General features: G+C 64.8%; 1 protein-coding gene across 11 annotated transcripts in view; it reads right to left on the bottom strand.

The window, feature by feature from the left end:
* Nucleotides 1–890: 890 nt before the first annotated feature.
* Nucleotides 891–10,350, bottom strand: part of AGRN (agrin) — a 31,361-nt gene continuing 21,901 nt past the window's right edge. For 3 of the 11 annotated variants that reach the window (XM_073232973.1, XM_073232977.1, XM_073232979.1), the window contains 24 exons: nt 10,132–10,275; nt 9,908–10,032; nt 9,725–9,830; nt 9,297–9,629; nt 9,079–9,216; nt 8,515–8,642; nt 8,247–8,361; nt 8,048–8,167; nt 7,606–7,962; nt 7,330–7,522; nt 6,968–7,183; nt 6,301–6,530; nt 6,074–6,208; nt 5,901–5,994; nt 5,633–5,797; nt 5,432–5,543; nt 4,919–5,047; nt 4,544–4,736; nt 4,376–4,463; nt 4,166–4,189; nt 3,551–3,583; nt 3,126–3,350; nt 2,602–2,705; nt 891–2,287 (listed from right to left, as the gene is read on the bottom strand). In XM_073232973.1, coding sequence (XP_073089074.1) covers nt 2,130–2,287; nt 2,602–2,705; nt 3,126–3,350; nt 3,551–3,583; nt 4,166–4,189; nt 4,376–4,463; nt 4,544–4,736; nt 4,919–5,047; nt 5,432–5,543; nt 5,633–5,797; nt 5,901–5,994; nt 6,074–6,208; nt 6,301–6,530; nt 6,968–7,183; nt 7,330–7,522; nt 7,606–7,962; nt 8,048–8,167; nt 8,247–8,361; nt 8,515–8,642; nt 9,079–9,216; nt 9,297–9,629; nt 9,725–9,830; nt 9,908–10,032; nt 10,132–10,275 — 3,665 coding nt within the window. In that variant the 3' untranslated portion in view covers nt 891–2,129. Of the gene's footprint in view, nt 2,288–2,601; nt 2,706–3,125; nt 3,351–3,550; nt 3,584–4,165; nt 4,190–4,375; nt 4,464–4,543; nt 4,737–4,918; nt 5,048–5,228; nt 5,241–5,431; nt 5,544–5,632; nt 5,798–5,900; nt 5,995–6,073; nt 6,209–6,300; nt 6,531–6,967; nt 7,184–7,329; nt 7,523–7,605; nt 7,963–8,047; nt 8,168–8,246; nt 8,362–8,514; nt 8,643–9,078; nt 9,217–9,296; nt 9,630–9,724; nt 9,831–9,907; nt 10,033–10,131; nt 10,276–10,350 lie in introns of all 11 variants that reach the window. The other 8 variants (XM_036999770.2, XM_036999780.2, XM_036999772.2 and 5 more) reach the window with 7 other exon arrangements.

The following is a 10,350-nucleotide window of genomic DNA, read 5'->3' as shown; positions in this document are numbered from 1 at the left end:
GCCCATCTGTACCCGCCCGCCACCTGGCCTCCGCCTTACACCTCCCGTGGCTCTGTCACCCTCAGGTCTGGATGAGTGCCTTTTTCTTGGGTCACTCCTGGAGCCCCAGACTAATAGTGTCCCCACTCCCTGTGCCTGCTGTCACCTGTTTGTCCCCCCAGCGCCTCTCCCTGTCCCCTCCCTAGCACCTGACAGCTGCCTGGCACATAGCAGTCGCTCCACTCTGAACAAGCAGGTGGAACATTAATGCGTGCGAAAGCCAACACCCAGGGGCTGAAGGGTCACCAGGGTGCTGAGCAGATGGGTATTTTTATTTATTTATTTTCTATTCACACAAAATCATAAAAGGACACTTCGTTATCGTTAATAGAAGTCAGGAAGTCAGGCTTCCGAGGACTCCACAGACCCTCATCTCTCGTTTCTTGGACATTCAGCCCAGCCCCACAGCACCAGCCCCTAGAGGGCCTCCTGTTTAGGGTCTCCCAGCAGGGCCAATGGTCACCCTCACATTTGGGCCACCCACTATGAACCCCCTGCCCTTTGCACAGCCAGCCTGCTTTCCCCACAGGCCCTCTTCCCCCTCTGCGCTCACACACACAGGCACATGCTGGGGGCTGGGTGCCTGTGAGGCTGGCCTTCATCTAGAGGCCACCCGGAGTGCTGGCCCCCCCAGCCCCACTCTCACCAGCCTGGAGGACAACAGCATGCACACTCACCGCATGGGGTTTCCTTGCCAGAAGCAGCCCCCAGCCCCGTGCAAGGCCCCCTCCTCCACCCAGGGCCACCTAAGGGAGCCAGAAGCCTGCATTGCTCAGGAAGAGGCCGCTGGAGAGGGGCCAGCCCAGTGGGGCTGATGGGAGGTGTTTGGTGCGGACAGATCCAAGCACTGCTTTTAAGTGTTCAGACTTTATTTCATGGTGACTGACAGACACAGACTGGAGTTAGTAACATGACACATGGGGCTCCCTCCAGCCTCTGTGTCTAATGGCCCAGCCCTGTCTGCAGGAGGAATGGGGCTGCCACTGCCCCACCCCTGCAGGACAAGGGCAGGGTCAGGGGACAGGATGGGATGAATGTGACGTTGCAGTTTAAGGCTTTACAGCCAACTCTGCCGCCCCTGTGCCCATCCCCTGGCCTTGGTCAGACGCCTGGCCGGCCTCCAGTCACCTTCAGTAAGGACAAGCACCCCTCGCGCCAGAGCTGGAGAGGGTTTGCCATGTGGCCAGGACAGGAAAGACGACAGCCCACCGCTGCAGGTGTCACAGTCAATGCATAAAGACTCTGTGGTTGCTGGTCAGGCCTGGACATCTGTTCTCAAGAGGCAGACCTGGCTGCCCAGGCAGCGAGCAACCGCAACTGCATCACATGGCAGCCCTGCTCCCTCCTGGGGCTCCTCATGGAGTCTGGGGGGTCAGGGAGGGTATGCAGCCATGCCCAGAGCTGCTGGGTAGACAGGCCGAGCCAGCTGAAGATCAGGGTGCCCCAAACAGGCCTGGGCCTGGCCCCAATTTTTCAGCACCTGGGACTGGTGGACACAACAGAGGGAGGGGCATGGTGGGGCCCCAACAGTAACATTGCTTCTAAGTCACAGTATTGGCCCATGAGGCCTGGGAGCGGCCAGCCTGGGCCGGAGCCTAGTCTGGGAGGCTAGCTGCCGCCCACAGCCCACACAGGGAGGGCAAGCAGCTTGAGTGGGAACCTGGAAAGGCCCAAGGGCTTGCATGGAAGCAGGGCCCCCCCCACACCCCAGGAGTGCTTTCCTGCTCTGGGGACACTGGCCTTGCCAGATGGAATATGGGTGAAGTGTGTGTGGGGAGTGTCTGCTGACAGACCAGAAAACACAACAGCCCAGTACAGGCAGACACGTGGGGGAGGGGCACAGAACGAGGGGCAAGGACACGGCGGCCAGACGCGGAGGGCACTTTGCTGGCCAAGCCCTCCACGCTGCCATATCACCCCTGAGTCTCTGCACCAAGTCTATCTCTGCAGCTCATCTGCCTAGACAGGAGGGAGGCCAGGCCAGCAGTCTTTCTGGCCAACACATAGCCAAGAAAATCATATCAAAAAAGCAACAAGTTTACAAAAATAGAAAATAATTACAGCAGGGTGGGTGGCAGACTGCAGTGTGCTCAAGGGGCAGGACAGGGCCGAAGCTCTGGCATAGTAACAGCATCTTCCAGCAGGTGCAGCGGGCGCCGACCCACCACCACGCCCCGTAGGCAGCCCACAAAGCCTGTGCCATAAGCCTTGGGCAGGGCCTGACTGATGGGCAGCTTCTCTAGGCCACCTGTAGGAAGACAGGAGGAGGGTCACCTGGCTGAGACTATGATGTGCAGGCTGGGACACCAGTGGGCACTGGGGCCCACTGGCACCTGCATGACCAGGTGAGTTACCTGGAGCTGGTCAGTGCCCAGGGGGACCAACCAACCAGCAGACATACCCCAGCCTCTGGCCTCACAGAGCCCCACAGGCAGGACAGGAGGGAACGGGGTGCTGCCCCAGCTGCCCATCTGCTGTCCTAGATGGGGCTGACTCACATGCTGCTCTCAGTTTGGGCTCCAGGGGATGCCACCCCTCCTCTAGCTTCTCCCAAATGCTCACCCAGCCACAGGGTCCCATCTGTGTCCAGCTGCGTGGCGCCCAGCGGGGAGGAGCCAGTCACAGGGGCCTCATTGCCCACCTGAAGAGAACCTTCCCTCTGTTCCCTGCAGGTGGGGGATGAGGCTGTGGGGAGGCTCCAGAGGGCCACCCTGCCACCTCCAGATGCCGTCCTCCCCACGCCATGCCCCAGGGACCACACCACGGATCACCGCTGGGGAACAGGGCAGGGACCTCGTGCAGGCCAAGATGTGCTGGAGTGGACGGCCAGGCTCAGACAAGAGGGACGCGACCCCAGCCAGCATCTGGGTAGAGCAGGGAGGCCCTTTCCAGGCAGGGGCGCCCTGGCCATAGCTGCTCTCCCGCACCCTCTTGTCCCTCCCCACCTCACTGGCAGTGACCTCAGGTCAGGCAGCCAGACCTGCCCCCCACCAAAGGCCCCCCCCAAGCCACGAGTGACCAGGCATGCCCTGCCTGGGCAAGTCCAGGCACCACCTGCCCGCTGCATTCTTGGTGCGCCCACTGACCTGTGTGCCCTGACCCGCAACCAGCGGTTAGTGTTAACTGGAACTGTGGAACGCAGCACCACGGGCTGGGAGCCTAGGTCGTAGGCCAGCTGCAGGTGCCCATCCACAATGGCCAGAGCCACATAGTCGGCCCGCTCCACGGCCTTGCCGCTCCACAGCACCAGTCCCTGTGTGGCCTCTGTGCGCAGGCTCAGCTCAAAGCGGTCACTCTGCAGCGCCTTCTCGCTGGTGGGCAGAGGGCTGGTCAAGGCCTCCACAGATGGCAGGGGTGGGTGGGGAGGCATGAGGGCAGGGGCCACAGGGCTGGCAACATCAGGGAGCCGACACGCAAGCAGAGGGGCCAGGTGGACAGAGGGACGGCATGGCGAGAGATGGGTGGGGGGCAGGACAAGGGGCAGATAGCGGGGCCAGGGTGCACTGCTCACCTGAGGGGGGCCCCGGAATCTGGAGCTTCCGGGCTTAGAAGCAGGAAGAGAGGGAGGCAGGTGAGATGGGGACAGACAGACTGTGGTGCGGGGAGGGGAAAGACCCGGCAGCAGCCCCTCCCTACGTCCCCTTCTCAACAGTGGGAGGCAGGAGGTGCAAGCATCCACAGAAGACAACTGGGAGCCGGGGTGGGGCTCTGCCCACCACAGAGCCCCAGCAGGGACACATGTGCAGCTCCCATGTGCAGACAGAGCAGGTGGGCAGGGCCCGGGTCAGGTGCAGAGCTCAAGAAGTGATGGAGGCCGACAGCCCAGCTCTGGGGGAAGCCCCTACATGTCCCAGCATATGTCTGCATGTTTGAGCATATGGCCACGTGGGTGTGCATGTAGTGGCACAGACATGTGCACGCATACACACGCATGTGCACTGTGCTGGTGCCTTGTGTTGAGGGCAGTGGCTGCAGGGGCTGGGCAGGGTGGCTGGCCTTCAGGAATGGGTGACACCTTCCAAACTAGGAAACGAAGCCTCAAGCATAAACAGCCCCCCACCCTCAGCAGGGACACGCTGCCGGGTGGACGATGGACGGAGGGGGGAAGGGCCCCGGCGCTACTTACGCTGGGATCTCATTGGTCAGCTCGCTTGGAAACAAAGAGACAGGTGGTGAGAAGGAAGGAGGGCAGAAGGGCAGAGGGAGGCAGCAGGCTGGCTGCGGATACGGGCCTCCCCTTCCTGGCTCCAGAGCCGAGGGCCGCTGGCCCTACACCGCGTGCACAGACAGGGCCAGACAGACCACGAGGGGAGCTGGCCCCCGTGCGGCGCGTTACCTCTCAGTTACGGCGTTGAGGTACTCGATGTAGGTCCGTCCATCAAAGGCCAGTGTGTCGAGGTCCCCTGCCGACTTTTCAATCAGCCCTGAGATAGACAGCTGGGGTGAGGGCTGGCCTTGGGCAGGGTCCCCCCACCAGCCGGGCTCTGTGCCGGGCAGCACTCACCCCTTTCACAGTGTGGTCCTGAGAAGCCCCCAGGACACAGGCACTCATAGGTGGCCTCCTGAGGGACACAGGAGGCCCCGTTGAGGCAGGGGTGGCCTGAGGCCTGGGTACAAGGGTGGTCCGCAAAGGACGAGACATCCACCGCCCGCACCAGGTGCTCTGGCGTCAGCAGCTGGTGGCCTTTCAGGGCAACCTAAGGGATGGGGAGCAAGAGCTCTCTCCAGCCTCACGTCCTCCCGCCCAGGACAGCCCCACCTGGGGCCCTGCTCAGGGCAGCCCCTGCCCCAGGAAGACAGAGGCTCCGTTTGGGGCAGCCCCTTCAAAGCTGTGCCACCCCCACCTTGCTGGGGCGGAGCCCATGTCCACCCCACGTACCAGCTGGATGGCGCCATTGAAACCGGAGGGCACTGAGGCTGCCCGGGCCAGTTTGCTGAAGTCAGGGGCCCCCCCGAGAAAGAGCGGCTCCTTCAGGTTGAGGACGGTGTGCGGCCCCTGGGGGAGGTGCTGGGTGAGGAGGCGCAGAGCCTGGGCTTGGGGCAGGAACAGGACACTGACCCCCAACCAGGGCCCACCCGCCTCCATGGCCGCATAGGAGACAAGTGATCGCAGGACCAGGGCCAGGGCTCGGCAGAGGCTGCTCTCGGGCGAAGGCAGCAGAAAACAGCGGGAGGAGAGGGACCCGTACCTTGCGGGATTTCTGACATCCGACGAGCGGGGTGGGGGTGCAGAGCAAGGGCCAGAGAGCAGTGGGGGCAGGGAGGAGGAGGCAGACAGACGGGACGCAGGACAGATGGGAGAGAAAACAGGTCAGTGAGAGCCGCTGTAGGGTGGGGGCTGTGCCCCGAGGAGGTGGCAGACTGGGTGAAGGCCTGAGGCTGGGAGACTCACCGGGGACTCCCCAAGCACGCGCGGCCCGGTGCCCACACGCATGGCGCCCTTGCGGCCGGTCCGCTCCAGGGAGACCCTGGTCCAGGTGCCCAGGGACACTGGCTCCTTGCTCCTGGTGGGGAGAATAAGTGAGCGGAGTGGCTCTGCCAGCCTACCACCCCAGATGCCATCCCCACCCCTGGGCCCAGCCACCCGGCACACCTGATAACTGCCACCCCCTTGCCCAGGTCATAGCGGAACTCCAGGAAGTGGTCGCGCAGCGCCAGTGACACGAAGTCCCCCCTGCCGTCCGTCTTCTGCCCATTGTAGAGGAGCAAGCCACTGGGGCTACGTGCCAGGAACACCAGCTCCAGTGCCAGCCTGTTTCTGTGGTCAGGTGGGGTCAGTGCAGCGTCTCGGCACCCCCCACCCCAGGGGCTGGGCCGGGTCGGGGGCTGCTTCCCCTCGCCCAAACTTCCATCCTACCCACCCCGTGTCCTCCAAGGTATGCAGGCCTTTCAGCTCCAGGTACGAGGACCCATTGAAGTCGGCCAAGAAGGGCCGTGGATCATCCCACTCTGAGACTGTGGATTGCAAGAGGGGTTACACACTGCGGCCTGAGCCCTACTCCCCTGCATGCCCACTGGAGAGCCGGTGCCCCACCTGTCTGGCAGAGGGGGCCCCCATGTCCCATGGGGCACTCGCACTTGGCCTTGCCCTCAGGCAACACGCGGCACAGGGCTGCCCCAAGGCAGGGGTTGGGCTGGCAGGGGTTCTGCTCCTCAGCACAGGTTGGGCCTGGAGGGAAACAGGATAAGGTCCCAGGCGGCTTGAGCCCCTGCCTCAACACAGGTGCCCCTCAGACCACCCGGCCCAGGCACAGCCCTTACCGAAGCGACCAGGCGGGCACTGACAGTGGAACCTGCCGGCTTCCAGGGCCTGGCATGGAGCCCCACCAAGGCAGGGACTGGGCAGGCAGGGGTGGTCCCCACACTCGCCCACTCCAGAGCTCTGGGCCGTAGTGGTCTGCCCGCCACTGAGATCCAGCCTCTGGTTGTTGATGTCCAGCACACGGATGCAGCCCCTGAGGCCGACACTCACGGAGGTCCGCTCAAGCACCCTGCCACAGGATGGGGGTCAGGGGTCAGAGAACAAAGGCTCCTCTCTCACAGCCAACTGTGACACTGGCATCCCCCAGTCGGCTGGCAGCAGGGGTCAGGCCTGCTCCGCATTCCCTTTTCCCTTTTGGTGCTCATGAGACAGCCAGTCCCACAAACAGGACAGAATCAGGAGGTGGGTTGAGGGTCAAGGTTCAGGACTGAAAGGTCACAGCCAGGTCAAATGGCAGCCTGGTACCTGGGCTGCCCACAAGACAGGCTCAGGGCTGGGCTACAGGCTGGGGCTGAGGCCAGGGTCACGGTCGTGGTCCACACCCGCCTTCCCCCACCTTGCTTTTTGTAGGTAGCTTGGGGCCCCTGGATGCCAGTCACAAGACCCAGGGGTCAGGACCAGGGTCAGGGCGAGGACTGGGGCTGCCCCACCCTCCACGGTGCTCACACAGAGGCCTGGTCATCTGGGACGCCACCCACAAAGAGGTCCGTGTCCAGATTGAGGCCATCGGTGCCACTGGGGCTCTGGCCGAGGACGGGGGTCTCGCCGTCCACCGAGAGCGTGCCCTGGCGCCAGTGCCGAGACAGCTCCAGGCGGTGCCACTGACCAGGCTCCACGGGCACGGAGCTGGTCAGCACGGCAGGCCCCGAGCCTGTGTCGAACCTGGGGATGGAAACCGGTGCTCAGGACAGCCAAAGGGGGCCTGGACCACTGCCCAGCCTGGGCCTCTGGCCCCCATCCAACACCCCCAAGCATGTCTTGACCCTGATCGGCACCCCCACCCCGGCTGGGCCGCCCCACTGGCCCACCTGAGCTGCACATGGCCCCCCAGCAGCACCAGGGCCAGGAAGTCCTTGCCGCGGGCATTCCCGTTGTACAGCAGCAGCCCCTGTGGCTCCAGCGCGCGGAACTCAAGGGCCAGGCGCAGCGTGTGGTAGGCGCGGAGCGTGGGGAAGGCCAAGAAGGAGCGGCCCCCGAAGGCTGGCACGGAGGGGTGTAGCACTGCGGGGAGGCAGGAGGGCCTGGCTGGTGGGGGTCCCGGCCCTGCTCCAACCCACCCTGCCCTCTCCACATCTAACCCTCACCCTTCTCGCAGATGGCGCCTCCCCTGCCCACTGGGCAGCTGCAGGTGAAGTCTTCTCCGTAGTCCTGGCCCTGGCAGGTCCCCCCATGGAGGCAGGGCTGTGAGTCACAGGGCTTTGGGGGCTGCTGAGTGCCTGGGGGCAGGGGCCTGCGTCCAGGCACACGACTCGGGGCCGTGGGGTGGGGGCGGTGTGTGGTCAGGGGGGCTGTGCTCCTGCCCACAGGCCGGCTGGTGTGACCCGGGAAGAGGGCCCGAGGGGTCACGGCGGAAGAAGGCCGACGGGCCACAGTGGTGGCTCTGGTCGTGGCTGTAGCAGGGGTGGCTCCTGTGGTGGCTCGTGTGAAGGCAGGAAGCCAGTCTGAGGATAGGGGGGCTGTCAGGATCTGCAGGGAGCAGGGGTCCCAGGGACAGGCAGGGGGGCACACGCCAGACCAGGCACTCACCTAAGTCCACGAAGCGCATGTGGTCCCGCAGTGGCCGCTTCACACCCAGGGGCCGGCGCCTGGGTGCCTGGATCTGCTGCAGCAGGGCCTGGCCCACGTCAGGTGCCCTGAAGGTCGTGGCTGGGGAGAGGGGACACTTAGCATGGTGGAGCCCCATGGAGCTCTACCGCCCCCTGGGAGGGCTCAGGTGGGAGCTCACTGGGGTCAAAGTGCACGTCCACAATGGCTCGGACAGCGCTGCCAGGCCCCAAGTCCCGCAGGTGGACACTCCGGAAGTCCTTCTTAACCTCTGAGTTCCGAAAGAGATCGTCCAGCTGCAGGCAGGGAGCGGTGAGGGCGCTGGGGGTCTGCCCAGGCTGGGCCGCCAGGTCCTCCCGGGCTGGGCCGCCAGGTCCTCCACCACAGGGCTTCTCTGGGCCCGTACTGGGGGAAAGGTCAGCACCCCGCCCCACGGGTCCCACACTCACTGCGCCCTCGATGCTCCTAGCGGTCTCCCCGAAAAGCTCTGACTTGGGGTCAGCCATCTCCGGTGTGTAGAACAGCTCCTGCCCATCGACGCCCTCGAGCTCCAGCACACCCTGGAATGCCTTGGTGGCTGTGGGAGAGGGGGCAGTGAGGCCCCACCTGACCCCTGCCTGGCCTCCGGGCACAGGCCCCCAGCAGCAGGTCTCATGGGATGCAGGGCAGGTGGTGGTTAGTCAGATGGTCATGGGGTTAGTGGGGACCCCGGGGCAGGGCTGGCATCAGTTACCAGGCAGACTCCTTGGAGCAGTGCCCCCGGGCGGCTTGCAATGGGAAAGACAGGTTAGCCACAGGGTCCTGGGCACCCACGTGTGTGGGGGCTGAGACCACACATGCCTGTGTGTGCTGGAATCCCAAGGCCGCGCAAATGCACATCCCCAAATCAGAAGCCCGTGAGCCCCAGGTGCCCACCTGACGGGCAGGCCTACTGCCTGGGAGGAGAGACAGCGACTCTGGCTGTGTCCTGGCCATTCCGCACGTGCCACCCCAGCCTCCAGCCACCCACTCACCAGGACAGTTGGAGCCCTCTGTGTCCAGCGAGGGCGTCTTGCCATCTGAGCAGCAGCCCAAAGGCGAGTTGTAGCAGGAAGCCCTCTCCAGGGGCGGCCCAGGGGTCATGGCACTGACCCCCTCAGGGGGCTCAAGTCCTGTGGAGGTTCCGTCTGAGCCCAGCCCCAGGTGCAGCCCTCCTGGGCCCTGCCCGCCGCATCCCAGAGCCTGTGCTCACCCCCTGAGCCTGCCCCACTGGCCTCCAGATCACCACTCAGCACTTCATCACCACTCCCATCGGCGCTGCCGGATTCACCGAAGGCAGCAGTGGCAAGGCTGGCTGCCACGGCGGGGGCCGTTGGGGGCACAGTCAGAATGGCCCTCATGGTGGTTCTGGGGATGCTGGCAGTGGTCCGAGGTCCTGATGAGGGTCGAGGGGTAGGCCGGCTGTGGGAGGCCCTACTAGGAGCCTGGGGGAGGGTGCTGGGGTGGGGCCACAGAGCCAAGCTCAGATTGAGACCCAAGGTGGCCACAGGAGGGGATGTTGCGTGGGTACCAGGAATGACAGCTTCTGCAAGGAGAGAAGAGTCCCCATGGGGCCAGGGTCAGCGGTCAGGGCAGGGTCAGGCCCTTCTAGCCCCTCCTTGGGGGTGGGTTGGGCCTCACCCTGGCATGGGCCAAGGCTCCGGACAGAGATGCTCAGGCCTCGGCGGCAGGCGATGGTCCTCAGCTGGCACTCACTGCCATAGGTGATTCCATCCGAGCCACAGACCTGGGACACATGGCAAGGATGCTGGGGGCGCCCCGCCCGGCCCCACCCTGCCCCCATTCCCACTCCCCATCCCTCACCTTGGTGGTGCTGGTCCCCGGGCAGGTGGGTGCTGGGCACACACAGCGGGCAGAGCCGGCCTCCTCCACGCAGGACGCCCCAAACTCACACCGCACCTCAGCACAGGTCTTGGGAACCAAGGAGTCTGAGGCACAGACACAGGAGACCCTGCTGGCTCGGGAGCCCCGCCCCACGGAGGGTGCTCCAGCAAGGGGGGCCGAGGCAACGCCAGGCCCAGCCTCACCTGTTTCACAGCCAGCAGGGCCCAGGTCCCAGCCGTCTGGGCACTGCCCACACTTGGGCCCAGCCACACCAGGCTTGCAGGAGCACAGCCCCGTCATCTGCTCACAGTCATCCCGCACAGCCCCCTGGGGGTCACAGCTGCAGGCTGGGGGGCGGGGGAGACACTGAGCCCTGGGCCTGGCTTCCTCACCAGCTCTGGAGCCCGGCCCAGCTTCTGCCA

The sequence above is a fragment of the Manis javanica genome, chromosome 4, assembly GCF_040802235.1.
Source record: "Manis javanica isolate MJ-LG chromosome 4, MJ_LKY, whole genome shotgun sequence".
Classification (NCBI taxonomy): Eukaryota; Metazoa; Chordata; class Mammalia; order Pholidota; family Manidae; genus Manis; species Manis javanica.
Note: the sequence above shows the minus strand (reverse complement) of the source record. Positions and strands in the feature narration are given on the sequence as shown.